This window comes from Ruditapes philippinarum, unplaced genomic scaffold, assembly GCF_026571515.1.
Source record: "Ruditapes philippinarum isolate M1 unplaced genomic scaffold, ASM2657151v2 ctg1712_1_1_1_1, whole genome shotgun sequence".
NCBI lineage: Eukaryota > Metazoa > Mollusca > Bivalvia > Venerida > Veneridae > Ruditapes > Ruditapes philippinarum.
In genome coordinates this window covers 68,524-95,580 of record NW_026863864.1, presented here as the reverse complement: position 1 = coordinate 95,580, position 27,057 = coordinate 68,524, and the positions used below count along the sequence as shown (strand labels likewise).

The following is a 27,057-nucleotide window of genomic DNA, read 5'->3' as shown; positions in this document are numbered from 1 at the left end:
CTCAAAGACTGTTTGAGTTATGCTCCACTCAGGTGAAAAATTATGTATGAAAAAAAAAACAAAGGGCAAGAACTCAAGAATAATGATAGGCAGAGTTATCATTCTTGTGTGCTGCACAGCTCCTGAGAGAGATCTATCAACCCATGAAGTTTCATGTTGATCTCTCAAAGGCTTTTTGAGTTATGCTCAAGACAATAATTAAGTTTGAAAAATAACAAAGGGCAATAACGGAAAATTATACAGGGAAGAGTTATCATTCTTGTGCACCACACTCCAACTTAATATGAACTATTCACCTATGAAGTTTCAATTTGATACCTCAAATACTTTTTGAGATATGCTCCGGACAATAATGTCGGACGGAAGGACAGACGGACGGAATGGATGGACGGACGGACGGAAGGACAGACGGACGGAGACCATTTCTATATCCCCCGCCGCCTTTCGGCGGGGGATAATAAAAGCAGATGTTGAAAACGAAATTTTGTTCTTCTAATTGTAATTTATTAAGCACAAGTGGTATCAGATAATTCCAAATCATCAAGATCCTTTATTCGTTATTTATTATTGACAAGAGTTGTATTATGCGTGACGGTTATGACATAATAATAAACTAAATTATACTTACTTATCCCCATTTTGATTATTTATTTATTATTTATCCTAAATAAAAACAGGAACCAGGTCTTACAGAAGAGAAAGGTCAAGACTGATGTAGGATCCGGAACATGATAAAGTTATTTGGAAAGAAATTAATCAGAAACCCCATACCATATTTCAAAATTAAAATTAAAACACTGATATAAAGCTGTAGACAATGTTCATGTCAATTTATAATATAATAAATTGAGCATATTTATTACTACGTATGACACATAAATATACCCGTACATAAATATTTCAACATATTTTAATATCTAGCTTCTAATAATATGCAAACTAAAGTTAACATTACAAGATATATGGTACACAGACATAAGCAAAAATACTGACTTACAGTATTAATTAATTTTATTCTGCGTAGCATTGATACTTCGAGCCTCCGTTGTCAAGTGAATAAAGTCGATTACTTCACATTGCTTCTTGGGCTTCGAATCCCGCAGAGACGTTCGATTATCTTAAATGTGAAATCTACCCAGTCTGCTTACAGAAGGTCGATAATTCTACTTGGGATACTCGGTCCTTCTTGAAAATATAAATGACTGGGAAACTCAGGTCTTCTTTGCGCAACTAAGACTGGCATTTTCCAAGTGACACTGACAGAATCGTAGTTTCTTAAAATCGAAACAAAAACAGTGTCACAGAATCGTCAAACCATTTTATAATGATTCAAGGACAAATCCTTCATATCAGAATCTAGTTGAAGGATCGGAACATACTATATGTATATTTTAGACATGTTTGAGACATTGAATACAACGATGTGAACCAGTACAATACAAGTATGATTGCAACTAATCCAGTTAAGAAAAGTGTAGTTTAAACATCAACACAACTTGCCATTTGTACATATAAAAACCTTTCATAAAATAGGTCATTAAATTGACCTATAAATCAATACCAAATACCATCACTTTCAACATCTTTTCCAACAAAGTGTTTGTTTTATCATTATAAGATAAACAGTTTTATTGAACTTTGGTATTTACACTTAACCCGCTGTAAAGATAAAATGCCTGTTGAAGAAACGGCGTAACTAATATTACTCTTAGCATTACAAGTATTATTGAAAATAATAATAAATTCTGAATCATATTAGTTCTGTTGTGTCCCTTCTTGCAATTTACAAAACATTTTTTTGTAGTCTTACATACTGTATATTCTTAATTCTAGGATTTTTACAGGATACACAGTGTAGATTACTCTTCGTTCTAACAGAATATCCGACAAATTCATAGCGCCACAGAATCATGTACTGTATTTATAATTTTGAATTCACCACAAATTCGTTATGAATATATACATGTTTAATGATCAAACTTAGTCTGTTAGCACAATACAACGCCATTTGTTGATCATTTCCATAGTCAATCTTCTCATTTCAAAGGTAAAACACGCGAAATAGAATATATATGTCGGTACATCTATAGCGTACAACTAGAGTTCTCGTATTAAACTGCCCAACAGTAATGACACCACGATAATATACAATGATGACGATTTATGATTTGAATATGACGGGGAATTCGAATCGCCAAGTGTATATCGGTCATCATGCGGCTCTGAAACAGAAACAAATAATTATGAAAACATTAAAACTAGACTTTGATATACACATATACTAGACTGATAGATAGGAACTATGTTTATAGGCACATCATAATCAAACTAATGTACATCTTCCATGTTAACAAAGATAAGTTAAAATGTCTGTATTGAATTAGTTAATTTGTAGTTTACATTGGCATTGATCGAAACAAAATATTGAAACATTTTTTATGATATATGTATTAAAGAAATATGTGTATGTATATTTTCTTCACAGCGAATGGCGCATGCTTGCAATCAATGCTAAACTGTGAAATCCCTTCTTAAAAAAGCTGCATAAAATTTTGATGCGAAACATATTTTTCTCCATACGTACATATGCGTGAAATAATAAAAGCATTCTTTCCTACAACACTTTCGGGAATCGATCATTAAATTATTGAAACAATTTTAACGTTGATAAAATTGATACAATATTTCCAAAAGATGTTATATACATACTAGCTTTTTGCTCGTTTAGGTGAGAGCTGTGTGTAAGAATATAAGAAAACCGTACTGCTTACCTCTCTTATCAGGATTTTTATTAGCTGAAATAAAAATATTCGGTAATTATAAGATATTTAAATCATGCGATGAATTTATGTTGTTTTTTATGTTTTTTAATCCCAGCGAAACATCAATTTTTAAATTCTTAAAATTTATGTATTTATGATATTTACAGTTAATTAGATTTATGTTGAATTCTTAAAAAGCATGTTTAGGCAATTGAGTTTTCAGTTGCTAGTAACGGTATCAAAACGGTATGACTGATGCAACTGGTTGTTTGTAATAGTGCTGCTATTGTTCATAATACACTTTCATTTGATGTGAAGAAACTGAAAACAGTTAATGTGAACGGCAAATTGTGCAATACATAAAACGTGTTACATCACCGTGTGTTTTGACTTGTAAAGTGACATTATGCTCATTTCTTTCACTGTCAAGTTGAGCTGAATTTACCATATATTTTAAACGATTGACTGTTGTAATGATGATTAACCAACAAGTGATACGGGAAATACAATACAATACCAATCTGCATTGAATATGAAAAGACTGCCCCCCTATAGACCCTTTCATTTAAGCGATAACAGTCAGGGAAGAGTTACTTCCCTTACCGGATGTGACGTAAATGGGGGATAAAACTATGCAGGTCGCATAGAATGTTAGCTGAAAATGTTAATTGAAAAGTTAAATGCGTAAATACTGATCGTTAAATTATGATTATAACATGTAAAAATTTACGCATGCATACATAAATTCAATATCAAGACAATAGAAAAAAAATACAAAAACAAAGATTGAGATTTATTCTCGTTACAGAGTGAAACAGCGAAATTTGAAAGTGAATATATTTATTAGATCTAGATTTTCTCTAATGCCAAGATAAAAAGCTAGTAACTAAATCAAATTTTAATATTTTATAAACACCCATACACACTGAAATTGCCTATAATAAATTTAAATGGCCATTCATTTTCTAGTTTTCTGTGTTATTTTCTGTGATTTAGAAAATTCCGGCGTATTTGTGACAAACATGAAAAAAAGATTGCCAATGTCTTTTAATGATTGTTTTTCAAGCTTTAATAGAACTTACTGATTCTTTTTCATTATGCCGTATAAAAATATTTCAAAGAACCAGTGAAGGATATAATTTTATAAATATTCCGGAAAGAACGAAAACCACGTGGCATTGACTTTTATAATTTTAGATTCGCAACAGACGATAATAAGATAATTTTGATATTAAAAATCTATTCTTATGGTTATAAAAATAAAGACCTTTTCCCAGTAACTTATTTCATAGATAAATAGATGTGTATATACATGTATAAGCGCCACTGGGCCGTAACATATTCATGTGTTAATTGTATATACAAGCGGCACTTGGCTGTGATATCATAAATCACCAGGGTGCATTTTTTAGAGTTATAACATTGCATCAGATTACGTCACTTTTGTTAGTTGTCAAAATACTTATGGTCCGAATTTTGTTATTGATCATCCTAGGGACTTTATTGGTCATGCCTTACTGATTTGATACTCGATCCAGAGTCCTACCAACTGTCACAGTCAAAAATACATAAAAAAAATTATAATTCAGTTAATAAAAAATTTTTGTGAAAGTGTTTCACAACTTGTTTTTGTTTGTTTTTGGTGATTTTTTTAAAATATTTGATAAGCAGAGTATGAATTAAAAAGTATCAAGTTGAAAATATTACTTTACCAGCTTAAATATATTGGTGTGATGTACGAGATTTTGAGAGTGCATTTTTTGCCGACACAAATAGTATACAGTCATGTACATTCAAAAGAACTTTTACTTTTAATGCCTTTACATTTTTTTGATATTACATAGATTTATATTGTTGTTTTTCTTTGTCTTAATAATGCTTAAATCAAAATGATTTTTAGTTAACCAGTATCTTGCAATTAATTATTACGCAGCTGTTTTTCGAAACTACAGAATTCTTACATTTTTGAAACTCAAAATATCTTTTGGGTATTGTATATGAGCAGAGACATTATCTATATCTCTGGTATTAGCAAGTTAGTACGATTATAACTGCTTGGTAAAATTTTCATTATTAAGAATCTAACTAAAATGGTAATCATGATCAGTTACCCAGCAATATGGACTACTATTTAAAAAGAACAATCGTTAACCTTATTATAGTAAACATTTTTTATTCATTTCACCATCCTTTTAATGTAATATCTTATTCAATTACACAAAATTTTGAAAATTTCAATCGGCCAATCTTATAAGAGAAAGGATTAAGATCTTTATATCACTCTATTAGTGTACTAAATCGTATCGGCATTGTCCACCGTATCCCCCAATGACGTCATCCAAGGGCGACAACTTGAATACGGTCCTAAATGAAAGGGTCTATAAATTGAAGGTTACGGGTAAATTCCAATTAATATTTACAGGAAATATCCTTGGGCATTGTGAGATATTTATTGACAATGCGAAATAAATTATACAATTGAAAGGAATAATAGAAAAATATAAACATATTTTGACATTCACCGGTTCATCTAAAATTCGTTCTTTAAAGTTATTGTCATATCAATAAAATTCTATATATAATGAATTTTATAATGAGTAAAAAGCCTTGTATTTACTGTTACTGTAAATTACATAGAGAAATATAGAACAAAACATTAAAAACGTTTCAACGTTGTCCTCAATATAGCAGAATAAATTGTTAAATAATTCAGGCACTTACTGTTTAAAACTTGAACACTGACACTAGTAACCTGGAGGTCAGACGTCCGACAGGAATAAGTCCCAGTATCAGACATGCGCACGTCTGTTTTTGTCAAAATGCTTGTAATTGTCCTTGAATTAATGAAAAACTGTTTTCTTAACTCAACTTTTCTATCTGGCACTATTTTTGTACCATCTTTAAACCAGTCTATGGAATCTGGCGGAGTAATAGCTCCTGAAGCATTGCACGTGAGTTTCAATGTTCTCCCTCGATCAACATGTAAAGTACCCGTCAATGTTATTCCTGAAAATAGTAAGCTTAAAAGCAACTCGGCATAGAATGTATGAAATATAAACGTTCGCTTGTTAACAATGCATGTATATTAGTTATTTATGATCGGGTCCATGAAATGTACATTCAGCTGTTTCCTTTTCGAGCTTTCTATTTTATTTGTTTGTTTCATCACTAAATAAACGCACTTTGTATTTAGGAAAGTTATTACGATATTTAATAAAAGACAAAACATATAATAAAACAGTATAAAATATTACTGCATTATCAAAGCAAATATTTCAATACACGATCAAACTGGTTTGATATAAACTATAACCGCAAAATTGCATACTAAGCAAATTGGTGAAGATAAGTTAATGTAGCACGCATTTACGAGTCAATGTAATTTCAATCTTAAATTTTGAAACATCACAGTGAAATTGTGTTGTGCATAAATGTGTCAAAAAGTGCATAAACACACACACAATATAAAATATCTATAAATGCGTATCTATCAGCCAAGTAAATCAGTTAAAATGTTACAGCTAAGTAAATTTCAAGACAACATAACACATGCACCTATTATTATCAAGCTAATTGCCCTCAATATATAGTTATCTACAAAGCAGTGTTTGCAAATATCAATACAGAAGATGATTTTTAATTAAAACAGAAAAAGAATTAGTATGCTAGATAGGGATTTCAGTAAATACGATCGTTTTTATTCTAATATTATCGTTGAGATTATTTTCACATTAAAAACGTGTGAAAGTTATTGTCAATGATTATTTTATGTTGAACGTTGTTAAATATACATATTTGATCTTCGCAATGTTATATTAGTATCTGCGTTCTAAAACATATACAGTAACTAAAACGGAGTTTGTGTTTGGTCATGTTTCTTTACAACAATCCTGAAATTGTGTTCGGGTTACACAAAACCAACTATTAGTTTACGTTGAGACAAATTTTCGAAATAAAAAGGGGTAAAACAATACATTTCAGCTATTGTTCTGTTTTTAAAAAGAACACATTTTTGAAACCTAGAAACAAATGCCATCTGACATTCAATCTTTTTTTTTCTGTTGAAATTTGTAAAACAACAGTGACATAGATACTTGAGACCCGTATTCAATTTTTTTTCAAAGAGATCGAGAGAGATAATTGACAATTGAAGTGTCAGCTTGAAATTTTGTTCACTCCTTATTTTGTCATCGTACTGCTTTCCTTTTGATTTTCTATTTCATTTTGTTAGGGGGAAGTGGACTCGATAACAGGAATGTTGTTTATGACACGCTCCATTTAGCATTATAATATCATGTAATTTTTCAGGATTGCAATAAAGTAACAAAGTATTGTACGGATTTTAGTGAATTGGGTTAATTCTAAAAATGACTTACGCGGCTCAGCGTATGAGAATTCGTCTGAAATTAGAAATAAACAAGTCTGAGATAGTTTGTCCAAACAGTATTTAATACGTTAAATTATGGTTTATATTAAGTGCTTTGTTTTCTTGCTAAAATGAACTGGAAAATTCTTGCTCTTAAGCAATTGGTGTATTGCCATGAACTGAAAGATTTTGCAAATGAATGCATTAAGACAAGAAGATATCACATATTGTATAAAAATAGATATATGGAACATAAAAAGGGGGTACTGCCAAAAAGTATAATTCTAAACAAATGTATACGTACCTTTTACATTTAAGAAAACTTCTTTACGAAGATCTCTGTTCGTAGAGCTAATTTGACATTCATAAGCACCACTATCTGCTGTGGACACATTAGAAATCATGAGGTTCCAATTGTTAGAATCTTCTGTGTGAGCAACTTCAAATCTTTTGTCACTTGTTATAATGACTGTTCCGCTCGTAAGAAAAAGGCTTTCATTCGCCCTTCGCCAACTTATCTAAGTAACAAAAATAAAAAATGAAGATAGATATTTCTTAAAACTTCAAACAATTTAAAAATTGGCACAGGAGACGAAAAAACCTGTATAATTAATCAGTTTTTGAGATATCATGTAAACATCATATAATTATGTTCTTATTTCTTTGAATGAACTTATTAGGGCATGGTTCAATGAAGGTTTGCCTGCTTTTTAAATTTGTCTTTTGACGTCTTATCTGTTATATGCAGGCTTCATAACCTCAGATCCCCTTTCAAAATTTCATTTTATTTAGTTCCGCCCATTGTTTTCTCGTTTAGGGCAAAAGCATTCTTTTACTTGGGGACCATACGCCGCATTTCATGGAATGGCACTACTGTGTCACATTGAAGATTCCATGATAACCGCCGTATGAACACATCTGCGGATGTTTCTAAATTCAAAATCTCACCATTTTCGTGTTAAATGTTGAATTCTGGTTAAGCCGGTGCTAGTGGGCGTGGACGGTAACTTGCACTTTCCAGTACCGTCCATGAACAGGCTCAATCAAACCGAGCCTGCAATCTTTTTTAATTTTGTTGTGTTGGACTTTCTTTAGGGACTCTGTTTTTCTCTATTTCATCCATCTTCAACTTAAATATGTTTTTTAACGCTTGCAAAACCCCCTTTTACACCTTTTAAGAAGCACCTTATGAGAGCGTGTGAATGAATTTTATGTTGTACAATTGTTGATTGCAGACGCAGGACGATAATATAAACTATGTTTAGGTTCTTTTTGATGACCGGTGCTCCACTCCTATACAATTCTTTGTCTTTCATAGCACAAAAGCAGAGTTGACAAAATTGATACAATATCAATAGACATACAGTCGACTCCACTTATAACGAACTCGCTTATAACGAATTATCGTTAGTAGCGAACTAAATCTGACATCCCCGGCTGATTCCTTCTTTAACTTATATTAAATCACATCGCTTAATACGTACTCGCTTATAACGAATTTTCGGCTATAACGAACCATTTTTCAAGCCCCAAATGACGGAAAACATGTAAATTTCCTCGGTTATAACAAACTGTTATAATTAAAATATCGGGATGAGCTCGATTAGAAGCAGTACATGAATAACGCTATCCGATAATTATACAATCGAATGATTGCACAGGTCAGGAATAAAGATTTTTATGAAATGTTCTCACAACATCATTTCCTTATTGTTACGGAAAATTTGTATTTCGCACTCGAATAAATACATGTACCATGTACTTAATATATTGTTTAAAAATGCCCCGCATTTAATAACCGCTGCAGTAAAATAACGGTTACACCGGTAACATGTGAAAAGTATGGCTTTTTCACGGCCAATTCCCCCACCCAAACAAGTCAACACGTTGTTGCTACTTCGCTTGTAGCGAACTTCGGATATAACGAACGATATTTTGATGTCCCATTGAGTTCGTTATAACCGGAGTCGACTGTATTTGCTTGTGTTCAATTTTGTTGAATGTTGGAATTGTCATATATTGTACACACCTATATTTACCGAGTACAAATGTATAGACAAAAAAAATACACACCACTTTTGTACCCAAATGCTTAACAGAACAATAGAGAATGGCCCGTTCACCCTTGTGATAAGTGTAGTTGGACTCTGTTTGTAGGAATTTCGGGGCAGGTGTGGAATACTTAAACTCTTTTCGTCTAAATCCTGCCGCTGAAAAAAAAAACATTTCGATAATTATTGTGTATACTGAGAGTGAATGTTAGATACATGTAAGTAAAAATACGTGTTTTTTATTCGTACGTAAGTTGAATATGATAAAAAATGTGCAATCTGAAGTACAAGGTATAAAATCAGAATTTCAGTATTAAAATACACACTAACGCCAATGATACTAATGTCGGGATATTCTATAAACGTTCATTTTGATATAATAACGAGTAATTTTACGATAAAATGAAACTTACAACAAGTTAAGTCAATTTAAATACGGTAACAAATAAAGACTTTTACGTTTCAATAAAAAAATAATGCGCAAACCATTTTGTTCTGACTTACATGTAGTCTATCTAAATCGGTGTGATTAAAACAAAATGTAAATTTTCTGTCTATAATAGTTTATATCTTTTTAACTAGCGAGAAATTACTATCAATATCAATTAATGGTTTGCGAAAATATGTGTTTTATATCATTAAGGTGTTGGTATTATAAATCTTCACCTGGTGGTAAATGGTATATAAATGATAATTTAAATGCATTTTAACAAATATTCTGGTATCTCTTTGCTTTGAATTAACTTAAGATATAACATACTGATCGAAAGTTAATACCGATTAATAATGTATATATAAAAAAAATTATAATTTAAACATTTACAAGCAACAGACTAATCCCAGCACCATGCCAATATTTTCAAAATTGGAATGTTTTAATATGCGTTTACTAATTAAAGACAGAAAATTGTATTTCCTGTGAAAGGGAGTGAAAGATGAAATAATGTTTATCGTTGAATACAATCTATTTACCATAATACATATGCTATGTACTAAGACTGCCTCTCATTAACAAGTGCTCTTAGAGAATTATCAAAGAACTAAAATGATTACTAATACAAAAATAAAATTATTAAATATTTAAAAGTTGTGACATAGTTTGTGCTAGTTTGTACTTTCAAGCACCACTGAACAAGATTTGGTATTGCATGAGATTTTAATTACTTCGTATCATTGTATCGCCCGATAAAAAGGCAGAAAGATCATTTGTTTACGATACCATTCCTTGTCACATGATATATCAACTATCATTGTAAAGGATTTCAAGCAGTACTTGTTTATATCGAAACATGATTGAAATGTAACACAGTGTCATACAAAACATGACATAATTATTTAACCTTAGTATCACGTCAGTTATTTGGCTTTGCTGTTATATTTGATACCATTTATTAAACGGTACTAACCTATAAAATATTGTTCATAAACCTATAACAAGATGTAATTCAACATATACGTTGATAAGTAAGTCATAAATCAAGTGTATCAAGAGTCAGGAAAACCGAACATATCAAGAAATTACGACTGAAATTGACTGTCGTCTTACATTTTAATGATTTAACAATTGACCAAAACCTAAAAACCAGTAGACTTTTTGGCGAAAATGCACATTTGGATTTCTGTTATCATTTGTTAATGTATTGACGTATTAGTGTATTGAAACAGTTCACGTTTGGTGTACACATCTCTGTAACAAACATTTACCCTACTTGCATTTGTGTGACAAGTAGGAACCAAGAGTGATTCAATAGAAACTTAACACTGTCATATGAATAATTTATTAGCCTGCAACTGTAGACAGCTGTTATCTTTTTAAAAGCACCATTAAAGTGTGTTTTTTCTACTTCTTTTTTGAACTCCAAAATGATTCTCAAAAGCATGCCATTTCTAGGAAAACTCAGATTTTTTCTAGTTTATTCATGATACCTTATCGTAAGTAAAACAGAGAAAAAAGAAAGAAAGTAACCCGGGAATTAATCATAAGAAAAACACATAATCATGGCATGCACACTGTCTTGTACATAAACCAATTATCTACTTTATAAACGTGGATGTTAAACTCGTGTCTGTTGCTCTTGTTGGTATTTTATCTTTATTGTCCAACCACAATTATTAAGACGTCAAATATTAGATTACATGTTTTACTTGTATCAAAATAAAACTTATCATAGTGTCTTACTGAAACATTGTATCTGTTATTAACACATGTGGATATTGCACTTAAACATATATAATATAAACAGTTAATGTGTTATTTTATGCAGGTGCAATGATTTTGCGCCACGGATAACAACAAATATATCTTACACAGATATTCGGAATGTATTCTTTTTCCAAATTCAAACAATAATTTTTGTTCACAGATATATAGCTTAAAATTTTAAGCATAAACAGCCAGTACCCAGAAACTAATGACTTGATTATTCTTAACTTATTGTGAAATGTTCTTGGTAAAAACTCCTTATTGAGATAATCATGCATTACCAATATAAATAACACAGTCTTAATGGTTCTAGTAATTAACCCTTTCGATAAAATATTTATCATCACAGATGGTACACAATCGTTTTACCGCTGTAATTCTAGGAGCATAGTGTACACGTATATGATGATTACAAGATAAATAATTAAAGCTTTGTCTGACATTTTAACGCCATATTGGCATAGTATTGACACCATCAAATGTAACATATGAGAGGGTTAACTAATCGTTCGCTCTCCGTCTGTCTCGTTGTATGCGAAAGGTGTATATTTCCAAGTGAATCAAACTTTATCGTATAAATAGGTCGTGCCAAATCACGGGTAAATTTGCCTATAGTTTGAATACAGTCAGCTATTATAATTATAAAAACTTAAGCGATATAAACTGTTATTTTCTTTTTATTCTAAAGAATTCAGAACAGGATTTGGCAGTGAATCTTACATTTTCTTCATTCGATAAGAGCAATCATAATTTCTCAATACTGTATCTAGAGCAGACATGAACAGCTTTTATTAAATAAGCTATATATCATTATACCAGTGACAATTGAGCATTATATGCATTTCGTCTTCTATCCCATTTGTACATACTGGACAAATTATGAAATTTACATCCAATGGTACATGCTCATCATGAAATTTTCTTCAATATAAACTGCATTCAGTTGTTTAGTATCTTTAAATAAGTAATCATTGCAAAACAATGTCTAGTAATCCTGGCACATATTTTATACGCTGGCATATCTTACTTTGTGGTGAAGAGCCAACATTTTTATTGCAGTTGTTACCACAAATTACATTACGAGCTTGTCTAGATATAATTGATAGATTTGAGATGATGTTACTGTATCGTTCTGTGACGGATTTATAACAAAATTGACACTAAAGCAGTGTGTACATGGTTGGTATACTTTCTGTGTTTTCTTTAGATGTTAGGTAATAAACATGAATGTGAATTGATCACATAGGCAGTGTTTTAATTGATCATTTATTGGATCATGTTTCTCGACTATTTGATGATTATACGGCAGTATTCTATAGGAAAATATATTAATAGTGCCGAAATAACTTTGAATTTCAAAAAGATATAATACGGTCAATATAAATAGAAAATGAGTCAGTTTTAGCCAGTTAAATGTTACATGGTGAATACAATATTAATACATATAACCCGTGACATAATCCTCCAAGCTATTGAACTTTACCCTCTTCTAATTTCTAATGGGTATATAGAACAATATGAATTAGAAATCAAATTAGAGTTATACCGTCACGGTCCCCGTTAAGCGTAAAGTGTCACAAGGTGAGAAAAATGTGAAAACATGTGTTGCCTCACCGGGAATCGAACCATGTATCCTCGGAATATTGTCCCGCGGCTCTACCGATTGTCAGTATCATGTCACAAAGAAAAGAAGTATCATTATGTACACTATTGAATATTTGCACTTTTTCAAATAATATAATTAGTATTATTAAAGGTATAAATGCCTTTAATATATTATGATCATTTTAACAAAATGCTTACTGGTAGGTTAATAAACACATGCTCATCAACAAAATAGTCTAATTTCCAAAACACATACATTAATATGATTAATACTGTAGATATTTTATAAATTATGACTTCAATTAGATGTGAGCTTTTTATCATGCTGCTATGTTGAAATCACAGTTTGTTCCTTTTGTATACAAACTACACTTAGACGCACGGTATATGCATTTGTATCATAAATTATTTCTGGATAAAATGTAACGCCACAAGGTCTCTTTAGATTTTGAATCGTCAAACAAAATTATCAGAGTTATAGATGATGTATGTAATTCTTAAACCTTACAAATGTTATAAGGGCTTTTAATGAGGTTTTTTTTCACATAAAAATAATGATATAGGCATTCCCTTATACAAGCAGAGTTATTGTTTGAGATGCAGACATTCACATATTAAATGAGTACGTATTTATATGGTATTTTAAGTCGTGATTCAACCAGTGCTTTAAGTTGGATATCATAAACTGTTGAAAATAGCAACTTCCCCCCCAGGCATTGGTCACGCGTGTCAGTCGTTAATAAAGTATTACTTTTTTGATAATAATATAGTGAACAATGGCATATATTGACATCTTTGTTGTGTAAAGTCTAACTCCGTTGCTTGTAGCACTCAAAGCTTTGCATGCAGACTCTGTTTAATGAAACACATTACCCATATGTGAACTGGACAAAGAGATGTGTTAGTACGCAATTAAAAGCATGCAGTTATTGTTGTAAGGTTTATGTTGTCATTACTAGATGATATGTAGATTGTAATAAAATAATACACTAAGTAGTCCAACAAAGTGATATAAGTTTGTATGTACTTGAATGTCTTTTGCAAACTCTTTTTACATATGCCTTAAAAAGTAAGAAGTCGTAAAATGAAAAATTTTAATTTTCGTAAAATGGTGAGCGTATTTATCGTTATTACACATGTATAAACAGAGAAGAAATACCAATTGTCTTTGTCATAATAAGTCATGAAAAATACATGCATCAAGGATATTTTCAATTTTATATTCTATAAGATTACAAATAAGTAGTGTTATCTTTTTTTTTAATTCTTTCTTTTAAATAATATTTTATGTCCTATTAAAGTTTCAAAAATTACATTCATTTGCTAATATATACATGTACCTGAGTTATCTTTTGTTTGCGTTTAAGCAATTCGTAAAGTTACGGTTATAATGCATTTTGTGTGAAAGACAGAAAACCACTTCGTTTTTACATTTTGCTGCTTTTGTCACAGATTGTTTCACATCCGACGCTTTGTTATTCTGATTTCTAGCATCTAAAATGTTCTCAATCCGTAACATTTTAAAACAATACTTTGCCCTTTTGCAAAAAGAAAAAAAAGCATTTGTTAGTCTAAGTGTGCCTTTATTGATACATAAGTAAAAAAAACACAAACCTTAAGTTTTGCTCGGTATGTTAATTTATATATCTTAATGACGAGTCATTCAAAAGAGTTTTATTAACAAAAGCAGACAATCTAAACAAGTGTAAAATGATCTGTAAAATAATATCAAGATTCACGCCTGCATATGAGATTAAGTTGTATCTGTTTTGTTTGAAAATATATATTGATTACAATACTAAAATTTAAAAATAGTAAATATCCTTTATAAAAGTGTGGAGGTTTTCAGAACTTTTAACTTTTATAATGAATACATGCTTTCTCTTTTCAATTGTCTTTTGATGAAAATAACATAACTTGAATACAGAAGGTGGAAATCATTTTCTTTTTTCTTAGATTGATATAACGTGTGTAAATGAATAAAATACATTTGTTAGATATCAAACATGTTGGAGTAAACGAATACAACAACACATGTTATAAAAAACACAAGTCTGCAAATACCTGTATGTATAGAAATCATTGAGGTTCAATTTAGCAGAAGACAAATAGTTCTGGCATGACAGAGTTACGACGAAAACATGAAAGAAAACAGGAAATATCTTAATTAATAATTACATCTCTTGATCTTATGAAACAATCTCTTGAAGTAATGGGACGTTAAAACTGTTGTAAAAACAGACATTTCTGTTAAGTGTGTTTTGTTAATTACTACATTTGATTATGTTAAATCACAAAAAGATACTAATTACACAAGTAGATTTATGCTAACAAACGTATATCGTTCTCTGTAAGAAGATATAGGTAAGTGGGTGTAAATAAATATGGAAAAGAGCACACGAATACAAATGATAGCCTGAATATATTTGTGATGGTTAGGTTTTTATACTATCTGGATTAATGCACAATTAAAATTGGGCGGAATGCGACACTCAATCGCCAAGGTTAATCCAAGCTTCGATGAAAGTACGAGAAAGTAGGTTAATATTAATTAGTGAGGAGAAGGTCGGGTGAGAGGGAGGAATTTAAAGTGTAGTGCACTGTGGTGCAAAATCGTGCATTACAGTTCATTGTAGTAGGAAGGTCGGAAATATATACGTGTAAAGAATGAGGAAGTACCCGACGGTTCAAACAATGACTAGTTAAACGCTTACGCACCTTATAATGTTATACTTCTTCTCATTGTTTAAATTTTTCTCATTTATTTGTTTCCAAACACTCGTGTTTCACACCGTAGGAAGCATATTATCATGGATTTATTGACCAAAAATATCTAAAATAAAATCATATATATCTCTTAAGTTGTGTTGGGTAAAACAGTCATTAACTGATTTCTGTGACATCCATATAAAAATAATTGACTATTCAATAAACCAAATTATACAGTTAATTGTATCCAAATAATAAAAATTGACGAGTGATTTTCGAGACTGTGGATGAAAAGATTATAGGTTTATTATACCCCCCACACGAAGTTCAGGAGGGGGGAGGTATATAGGAGTCAGCTTGTGTGTGGGTGGGTCGGTCAGTCAGTCTGGTGGTCCGTCGGTCTATCCACATCATGGTTTCCGGACGATAACTATATTTTGGAACGAGGTATTGTAAGGTAACTTGGTGTATAGCAACCTTATGACTTATGTAGAGATCCAGGTTGGTATTGCATTTGGACCCCCTGTGGTCAAGGTCACCGTTACTAAAAATTGAAAAATGGTTTCCTGAGTTAGGAATGAGACATTGTAATCAAACTTGGCGTACAACAAACTTATATGAAGATCACGGTTGGTATTGCATTTGGACCCCCTGGGATCAAGGTCAAGGTCACTGTTACTAAAAATAAAAAAAATGGTTTCCGGACAATAAATAGAGTAAGGAATGAGATATTGTAATCAAGCGTGGTGTATAGCAAACTTATGTGAAGACCCCGTTTGTTTTTGCATTTGGACCCCCTGAAGTCAAGGTCACGGTTACTAAAATAGAAAAATGGTTTCCGAACAATAACTAGAGTTAGAAATGATTTATTGTAATCAAACTTGGTGTATATCAGGTTAATATAAAGACATCGGTTTGTATTGCATTTGGACCCCTGGGGACAAGGTCAAGGTCACCGTTACTAAAAATAGAAAAACAGTTTCCGGATAATAACAAGAGTTAGGAATGAATCAAACTTGGTGAACAGCAAGCTTATATGAAAACAGGTGGTTGGGATTGAAATTAATTAAAATATTTTTTTGAACACAGTTGATTCTTCATTAAATATAGGTTGAATTCAAATTTTTCTTCAGACCACTTATTTTTCAAAAAGTCAAAGCTGCTGGTGGGGTATAAATCACCTTCAGTAATAGGTCTAGTTTTTGTCTTTACTTGAAAATTAGTATTCTTTAGAACTTTTTTTTATGTTATAGAACTATTATTATATCTAAGAGATAGAGCAAATATTGAAAACGTCCCGCGTTAATGCAAAGTAAAGTTTTCTTAAGAAGCTTTTCTTAAAAGCTTTTAAATCAATTATAATGTGAAATGTAGATGTAGATACTATGATAAACTGGTATAATCTAATATAATACCGATTACATCTCAGCAGAATTTTGAAAAATGCATCATTTATATGGCTTTTAGATGTGGTTCATAAATATTAAAACAAAGAAATATGAGTAAATTAAATGAAAAATGACCAGTCATGTTTTTATGATGACAGAAATTAGACGTTCCCTGTCTTTTTATGTTAAACTGAACTTTGTATTCCTTAAACTAAATATTTTCATACTGAGGACTGTTGAAGCCAGTGCTTAAAATAAAAATTGTCTACGCTGTTTTTGCATTTTCATGTAAATCACGTGATCAGACTCTATAATCATTGACGTCAACTGGTATCAACTATTAGTTTTCTTCCTCTCAAATACATTTTCCATAGCACAGAAAATGAAAACTCTATCAAATTCGTTTTGTTCACGCGTAATATGTTGTCTCCTAATTGTTTTCGACAGGATGGTGTAATGTCTCTGGTTTATATAAAATAATCATCAACTTAAAGCACTCTAGTTAAATCGATTAAAAAACATTAACGAATGACAACAAATTTTCTTCAAATCTAAAGTAGACGACTCACTGTTTTCCAGATACATGTATTTACTGAAAGCGTCATTCTTTTGCCATATAGGTTCCTTTTTTAAGCAAATGAAAAGACATTAACTCATATAATGCACACACTTGGTGCATGTATGGATTCTAACATTAGATATAAGTGCCAAACAGATGTTGCTTCAGTTATGGTGAGGTTTCTGTGAAAGGCGATGTATTTCTCATATATTGCATGACGTACATTTTACTTATTTGAATCCTATAAAGCGGTCTGTCATGTGAAGCTTTTAGACATGAAACGTGCACCATATTCAAGCTTCCCAAAATCATAGCTTTTTGATGACATTCTATTGAGTTATGAAAGTTAAAATGTTTCTGCAATTCCAAGCCATTCCTAATTATGAAAATCTTAACTAAAAGATCAACACATCACTCTTAAAAGACATCATCATTGGTTTGTTGCAGAAAACAGAGTAATTCAACAAGTGAAACAAGATTTTGTCGAGCTAACAAAATAAATAAACTGCGGTTTCTCCTTTGTTTATATTTCAAATGTTGCTGTTTTTGTGTTTTTGTTTGCTTGTTGTAATTTGTTGTTGTTTCACTGTCTTTGATTTCCGTTTGCTGTTCGTTTTTGAATTTTAGTTTCTCTTTTTAGCTTAACTGCTGTTCTTTTAGATTTCTTTCTTATAAATAAACATTGTGTATAAATCGCTCAATACAAATCGACTGTCCGATACATTGTATTAATTATTTTATTTAGCGATTCAAGAATTATAAAAAATATGTTGACTATCCTTACTATTACATAAAACTACATTAAAGTGAACGCGAAGATTAATATTCAGCTACATTGACATAACATATACTGTCCGATACATGTTAAGAGGTAACAATAAAAGTAACAATTATTACATTTCCTTAAGGAAATGCTACTACTATATCACAGTAGATAAACGAAATCACTGCACCCTGTGTTGCGAGCCTATACAATTGAATTGCACCTTGTCTTGTGATTACAAGCACTTGCTACTTTCGGTCACTGTACCTGTCGTGGGTCTCTATATTTAACTTTTATATTTCAAGCTATGACCGGAAGTAGTCTTGCTTATAACAAGTTTATTATAACTAACATCTTTATGATTGGTTTCTGCTAATAGCTTCAATGAGTCCATGGGTTAGAGAAATAGTTACTATGCAGATATTTCGAGTTTTCATTTTTATTTATTTATTTATTTTTTTGTAACTCAAGAATACTTTGTACTCGAGTAAAAGTTTAGCTGTATTGGTCAATACAGGCAACGGTGCTTATCTGCATAAAATCTACTAACTAATAAGATATATCTGTTATTCTAGCGCTACAATGATGACTACTGTTAAACCACGAGAAGCTCAATTTGGAAAATGCTTGTAATAGTGGACCAAAGCAAAACGTAAAAACAACAAACTTATTACTGATATTAAGATATATGTTGGCGACAATGGCCAATAAATGAATTTCAGAATATTTCCGGAACTCAGCATAAGAGGCATGAATAGTCAATGCCGATTATAACATTTCTTTTTAGTAGAGCTCTTGTATTTTGTTTACTTTGCTTGCAAAACAAAAAGTGTGTACTTTTCAACGAAGACATCTTAAAATCAAATAATAAGACGAATCTCTGTTAATCTCTATGGACAGCTAGCGACTTTAATTACGTCAATTGCGACGTCACATGTTACATGATTTCCCTCAGTCAGCCGATATGACTTTTATTAGACTTATAATCGATCACTCGACGTCATGATCAGTTTTAATAATAGGTTCAAAGATCTACAATCGCTGTTTTTCAGTATTTAGTAAATCCATCAACTCAATTTTGTTGCTGAAGATTTTTTTTAGAGTTAAGCACTGGCCTTTTTTCTTAAGGAAATGTTACAAAATGGCATATTTTCAAGTAAAACGATTTTCTTAAATCTGGTGCATTCACTGTTGGAGAATCATGAATGAAAATACCAAAGAAAATAACATCAAGAAGAGGATAAATTTTTGATGAGAACATTGGGTAATTCAGTCTCATAACGCATGAAATTGCGATGTTTCCTCAAACACTATGAATATTTATATTCATTTAATCTGGCGTGTGCGTCTCAGGCGGGATTTTGCATCTTTTTTCTCCAGAGTTATATCTTTTAATACTTAGTCTAAGAGAATTGTAAATTGTTAAGAGCACAATTACGGTCGATGTCATTCTATTGTCTTATGATGCAATAACCTGCTATAAAATTATTATTTTAAATGTAAATATCATTAAATATAGTTATATTTCTTGCAGAATTTTTAACATCTCGAGTAATCTGAAATTTAAAACCAAGACTGGTAAACATTTTAAACTGGAATGAATTCAAGTTAAGCTTTAACTCGAATAATATCAAGTTGTGCACTTTCAGAAATAAAAAACGAAAATGTATCAATTAAAAAAAAATATGTGCTTATATTTCCTACATTCTCTCAATATATCGTACATGTCCCGATCGGTAAAAACAAAGTAGGCGCTAAGTTAACATTGACACATGCGCCTTAAACATGGTTCTTTTTTTTCTTTCTCTGTTTTAGTAGACGTGTTTCTTAATTTTCATTAAAATATTATAAATCTGGAATCAGAATAAAACTGACATTCCTATTGTTATCTCAAATTGCCCTTTTCATTTGTAATTTCCGCTATCTTTTTACAACTGATATTTAAAACCATAGTTCTGATATATGATAACTGTTTAATCTAGAATAAATGAGAAAAATATTGTCTAAAAGCCAGTCATACAAAGCCAAGACATCAAACCTGAAAAACAAAGACGTATTTTTTTATTAAGTTTTAATTTCTAGATATTTTTTTTTGAAAGTAATTAATGTTGGCGAATTATTCTTTAACAAAGACACTTGATGTGGTAGACAATATACATGTATATCCGAATAATGTCTGATACCGAAAAAAATGTACGAGTAATGTACGAAAGTGAATCTAAAATCATTATCTTATAATTATACTGACCCTCTGCAAAAACAAGAATATTACGAAAGTGAATCTAAAATCATTATCTTATCTATAGACTTCAGTCTATGATACCTTAGTATTAGTAGTTAGTAATTGCAGTTGACTACTTATGTTTTACTATTTATCGTTAGTATTTAATACTTTTTGGATAAAGAATTTAAATCAAATGCAGCTAGTCATGCAGTTCAAAATATATATCTAAAAATATATCACGGTAAAAGAGTTTTCTAGAAAGTATTTTCAATTTGTTTTGATAGAAATGATCACTTGCTTGCCACTTGTCCAGTTAGGAAGTGCAAAATGCAGGTACTAAACGTTATGGCGCCTCCGTTTCGGTGCAAGACTACTCTATGTATTTCTTATAATTACCATGCGGTTACCAGTGTCACATGGAACCTTGGTAAGTAACATTGACAGCGGAAAGTATGCCAATTCTTTTTCTCCTGATACTTCGTTTTCATAAGAATATTGTTAATCGTATAGGCATTTATTGTCGTTTGTTACTCTAATACCCAACGACTCCTGACTTTAATATAAGACTGGAATATTTATTTGACATCAATTGTATGTAAATAAACATAAGCCAAGTAAATGTTGAATGTACATGTTTTATTATTATTAGCGTTAAGAATAGATGGAGTAATGCTATTTTGTTTGTTTGTTTGTTTATTTGTTCGTTTGTTTGGATGTTGTTTATTTAGAATTAATGGCCTATTTACATAGATAATTACGTTATGTAACTACTGCCGTTCTTATGTCGATGCGCATATTCTTACATACAGTAGTATTTTTCTCGTGAGTCTTAACGTATGTAACGTGACCAATCTACTAAGTTACCAATCTACCAAGTTAAAGAAAGCATGCAAACGATTGTTTGAAAAAAAATTGTAAAATGATTTATTGTAATAAAAGAGCTGACCCGTCTTCTAATTTTGAACCCAATAACGTACGGTTCGAATATCAATTTATGTACATTTTTTTACATACTTTAATTTTGTCCTGGAAAAACTAAATTATGACAATATACATTCTACCCGCATTTTCTTTATGATTTACATATATTTTAGTGCAATGATAAAATGAGATTTCATGCCAGATTTTATTCATATTATTTGACTTATATCAGTGTTGATTTCACAACGAAGCAAATCCTTCTTTGTGTTACCTACTTTGAAGTATACAGGTTTAAATTATGTTTTCTAATGTAAACAGTTTTTAACACTTTAGGCAGAAGTATTAACATACAAAAGAGCCAAAATATGTGCACTGCACTCTAAGCTGCTTCGAATGCAGTCATGCATGTGATTGGATTACACTTTAAGTATATTCAGCAATGTTACGGTACTTAATGGTTGAATTCAATTTCCATAGATTAGGTAAAACTATTTCAAGTTTGTACATACAAATATTCAGCTGACTTTTATGTTAATAGCAAGGCCTACCGTTGCATTAAAGGTCACGGATTTTGTTTACATATATTTATATAAATATAAAAAAATAAAAATAATGACAAAGTTGATATGCTTATCACATATTGACCAAGAATGAGCAATGTTGTTTTATTCCTCTAGATACTTTACATTGATTATATTATTATCCTCTCACACATTCTTTGAATAAATTCAAATGTACGTAAACTACCAGTCCAATAACATCGCCAGTCAATACACATTTAAAGCCTCTATAATAGCAAGTGGTAACGGTCAAGGGAGTTAAAATTTGTTTCAGATCTTTTCTTACTTTGTTAGCTAGAGTATTGTCCCTTGCGAATTTAAAGCGTTTAATATTGTTTGACACGCAATTTCTAACACCAAGGTTTCTGTGACAGGTTTATTTATCGAACAATTAAAAGAAACCACAATAAAGTAAAATAATCAAAAATTTTTAGTATAATTGTCTCTCTGTAAACTGATATTTAATTTCAAATGTCAAAATAATATTAAGTCCAGACATTATAATATTTGTATTTTGCTGAAATTCAGTTTAAATGCTAGGTAATAGTCTTAAATGTCACTCGAGCCATGAAATAACATAGTAGTGCGGGAAAGTATCTTTATCATAACTATCATTATTTACAATCAGTAATGAGGTCGACATATTTAATTACATATTGCATTTGCCTAAATATCATAGTGTTTTTTACTATTTATTTCTAAAAATATGGTGTATTGCGATAGTCCCGCGAGTTCGTTTACTTTATATCAGTTACGTTCAGTTAATATTTCGCTGTTTTCAGTTATGTATGTTGAAACAATGGAATAGTTTAAGAATGAAATTGAATTTTTATGAATGATAATAAGCTATACACATGGTTGAATGCAAGATAAAGTGCTTTTACGGTAGCACGTTCAATCATACCATAAAGATAACTGTAACATAAATAAGTATGCGTTTAATTATAGCTAATCTGACTTATTAAAATATCCTGATAGCTTACAGTTTATTTCACTTTTACTTCACCAACTGTGTCAACATATATAATCTGTTTATTTTAGTTTGAAATATACACCAAAAGCTTTGGATTGCAGAACAAAAAGATGCGTCTAATATTGGTAAAATTTGAATAGTTTCTATAAACGTTCACCTTAATAGCCACAGTCAGTATGCGTCCTCAATCATGCGCCCCATTTAATAAATACACACATCCGAGCTATCAAATATCTCTACATCAAGTCATAATTTCATTTCACTTTCATAGCAAAAAATATTGATTACTCGCTCCATTGATTTTAATCAGCTCAAGTAAATATCAAATAAACATTCATTCGTGGAAATAGAGGAACGTATTGGTCATGCCTGGTACAATATACGGATGGGTTTTTAAAGTTAAGGATGGGTTTCACTTTATGAACTCAGTACCTATTTTAAAATATTTATACTTTCGGGAAGATTTATTAACATATATGATACAGTACCACTCAACGTGATTTATTAATTATTTTTATATTTATTTATTTTTCTTTATTTGTTTGTTTGTTTGTTTGTTTTTCGTTCGTTCGTTCGTTCGTTCGTTTGTCAATATTCATTATTGTCAACAGTTCAATAAGTATCCTTATACTGTTCGAGTCACTAGTCGTAATTTTGAAATAGACCCTATTCTTAAACTGATTGGTGTTTTGTTAAATAACATAATGCTGATTTACTTGTTCCTATTTCTTTCAAACAGTGTCAGTCTATTCTACTCACTTGTGATAAAGTAGGATTTTTGCAATTGATTTGGAATAAGTGCGCAGCTCTTATCACTTAGATATAAAATTCTCAGACTTCTTGAGAATATCTTACTTTTCATTTTAAAGCTTGAGAAAGCCACTTGGAAAGCATGCTATGAAATTTAGGATAGCTAAATGGACCATTTACTTTGTTACAACTGCTTTCAAATGTATGTACATAAAGAAAATGACAATCGCAATTCTTCTATAAATAACTGTATCTTTAAAAGAAACAATTACGTTATCATAAGGCTATAAAAAGGTGAGAATAAAGGAATGTATTTCAGAATTTTTGCGGATATATTATTGTTTAATATCAAATAACACACAGTAAAACGGGGGTGGGGGTCTTACAGTCAAACCTCCTAAAACTGTAAAATTTCAATTTACTATTACTATTTAATGACTCGCCATCACAACTTAAGAAAACGGGCGATTTTTGTGAAACCAAATGAGTTGTCAATGTAAAAAAAAAATACAAAAAAGAAATCATTCCCGTGAATGTTCCTTAAAGACTTAAAGAGTGCTATTTTGATTACTTTCTGCAGACAATCAGAACTGTCCGAGGTTACATAAAACCAGTTGTGGTTGGAGAGAAATCTCTTCCTCGGGGCATATTAGAATTATTTTGTTCGAATTTCTTTGTTCCTCAGCCAAATTAGGTTTTACACTAGTACGGAACACGTCTTTATTTCGGGAAGCTATTGGTGGGGATTTATATTCACATTACAATTAATACGATTATACGTAAAATAATCTTGTAATGTCTTACACACGTGATTTGTTTTATTTAAGCCTTTGTTGCGGAGGACGATCCCTCATAACCCTCAGCGCAATTTTTCGTTCCATTCAATTAAAATGTTTTACAGAAAGATGATAAAAACTAGTTCAATCCATTATCTGCCGTTCCGCCTTTTTTGTTAATTTAGAAAAAGGGAAACTGTTTAAGAAGGAAATCCCTATTTAACGCCGGTTATCCACAAATATTTGTTTAACTGGTTAGTCAATAGCAAAATGGTGCAAACAAAGCCAGTTTTAAGGGTTTTTTTGTAATTTTAAAGAAATTTAAAACGTTGAATTATTACTTGATATGATGTTACATTTTTATATGATATACTATTAAAGCTAAATAACCCCTTTACCCTGAACAGATAAACTTTTTTTTTCATTGCATTGGTCAATTTAGGATATGAAAATTGTTTTATCGTTCGCTGGCACTATTTTTCTTTTCAATCACGATTGAGGTAAAAAAAGAAAATACGGAGGAGTAAACGTGTATTAAAGAAAAAATGTCGGTAACGCAAAAATGCTACTACGGTTACACCTATGATAAATTAACGAGGTAAAATAACATCTTAGCTAGATTGAAATAACATCATTAGATCCGAATAAAAGATTGCACAATGTTGAGATGTTAATCACGAGATATATTTCACTGATTTAATCTAAATCAGACAATACGTACAACCATGTGATACGTATCAAGCTAATAGGTTTTTTGTTATTGTGTTAACATAGCCTACATCCTTTATCCAAGGTTTGAATTTCAGCGTATATAACAGTCATTCGGGATAAGAAATAATTCGGTGTAAAAACAGACTCGCAGAAAAAAAGAGATTGAATCGCTCCAAGGAAAATAAATATTTGTTAAAAGAAAATTGATTAGCATAATTTGAGTAAAATATAGGGGTCTTTCTGAATCACAAGCAGCATTCTTTTTCAGATTAACAATTTGATGGGGGAAAAATGTCATTACAGAATTTACAAAATTGTGAAAATGCAGTTAAACATATCCAGTGCTCAAATCATCAAATGTGCATTCACGTGTACTTATAGAGAAACATTTCTCAAACTTAAGGAAAATATTTTTAAAAAAAATTAATATTGTTTAGATTAGGATAATTTTTTATGTAGTTTTGATTTTTTCCCTTTACTTTTATTTTTCATTTATATATTTTAAATATTTATTTTATATTAACAATAGTAGTTAACTTCTGAGTATAAGAGTATTCGAGAGTGTTTCAATGAGCTTATAGCTTCCAAAACAATTGAACTAAAATAAATTTGTATAGATTATAAGTGCCCACGAAGAAAGTCTAGTGCTTAACTACTAATTGCAGTGAAACTGAATTTGAAATAAATAAAATTATGATTAATATCTTCACCTACCATTATCTGAAAATAGTAAGAATAATAACGATATGATGACGATCCTTCCAGAAGAAACTGTCCTCAAAAATTTCAGCCACTTTATCATCTTGCCGGTTATTCCAATTTTTATTGTATCACATCGTTTATTTTTGCTATGCGTACATAACCAAACGTGTGCACATTAAATATAGATATTCCCAATTTACATATAAAAAGTCACTATTTTGACACTTAATTACTCCATGAAGAGACTCTCTGTAGGATATCCAAAAGTTAAATCCATTGTCTACGAATATCTGAAACAAAAAACTAAATACCAATGTAGTGTGGCATAGGTCACAAGTCTTAGTCAGACGTGTATTGTTTAATAATCCGCACAGAGTAAATGAAAATATCACAACTTTTCAATACTGCGAGAATAGAAATTATCACTTATATTACGTAAACATGTAGCAGAAAAAAATATTTATTTCCATCAAAACAAAGTCAATGACACAAACAATATTCCTTTAATTTAAATATAATTTTGGTATTTTTATTTTACAAAAAAAAAAAGAAAAAAAATGTAATACCATTAAACACAAGTATCTGTAATTTAATATCCCGTTACATGCATTAATAACTCTCGACGCCACTTTATCACAAGTTAATCTTTAATCCAGTGAAATGCTCCACCTAAAAGCTTATAAACGTAAGAGCGCCTGGCTATTTAATTCAATAAATCATATTTCGACAGTGCGCGCCGTTGATCTTATTCATAAAACGCTTGATTGAACAGTGCACCGCCGCGTCTACGTGTTTTGCACGCTGAACATCCAGTCGAGTTCAAGATACCGCATTAAACAAATATAAACTGATCCTAACATGCGATTACATTTATAACTCATTCCATAACAAACACATTTTTACAAATATTGGTTGTACTGCTACAGCAGAATGTTCACGGCGAGCTCTATTCTGATTACTTTCCGATGCAAGCATCGTAATATCTCCTACTTGTACACAAATGCTGACGGGAGATTTGACGAGCCAAGTATGTC

General features: G+C 30.9%; 1 protein-coding gene across 4 annotated transcripts; it reads right to left on the bottom strand.

The window, feature by feature from the left end:
• Positions 1–809: 809 nt before the first annotated feature.
• LOC132723595 (hemicentin-1-like) lies at positions 810–27,057 on the bottom strand. Of its 4 annotated transcripts, none has more exons than XM_060708349.1 (8): positions 26,590–27,024; positions 26,036–26,326; positions 9,202–9,338; positions 7,433–7,646; positions 7,139–7,162; positions 5,484–5,768; positions 2,772–2,795; positions 810–2,222 (listed from the first exon to the last, which is right to left on the bottom strand). In XM_060708349.1, the coding sequence occupies exons 2-8, from the start codon at positions 26,121–26,123 to the stop codon at positions 2,098–2,100; spliced, it is 897 nt and encodes a 298-aa protein (XP_060564332.1). In that variant the 5' UTR covers positions 26,124–26,326; positions 26,590–27,024; the 3' UTR covers positions 810–2,097. The 4 variants fall into 4 exon arrangements, with proteins under 4 accessions (XP_060564332.1, XP_060564330.1, XP_060564333.1 ...); XM_060708347.1 differs by having other exon boundaries at positions 26,036–26,313; XM_060708350.1 differs by having other exon boundaries at positions 2,710–2,795; positions 26,036–27,057.

What these genes read in the sequence shown, in the direction of transcription:
- LOC132723595 (XM_060708346.1), bottom strand. Translation starts at nt 26,123, where the DNA reads ATGATAAAGTGGCTGAAATTTTTGAGGACAGTTTCTTCTGGAAGGATC. An exon ending in AGTTTTCTTAAATGTAAAAG is followed by an intron (nt 7,163 to 7,432) that starts GTACGTATACAT and finishes TTCTAATTTCAG; the next exon opens with ACGAATTCTCATACGCTGAG. An exon ending in CAGTGTTCAAGTTTTAAACA is followed by an intron (nt 2,796 to 5,483) that starts GTAAGTGCCTGA and finishes TTTTTATTTCAG; the next exon opens with CTAATAAAAATCCTGATAAG.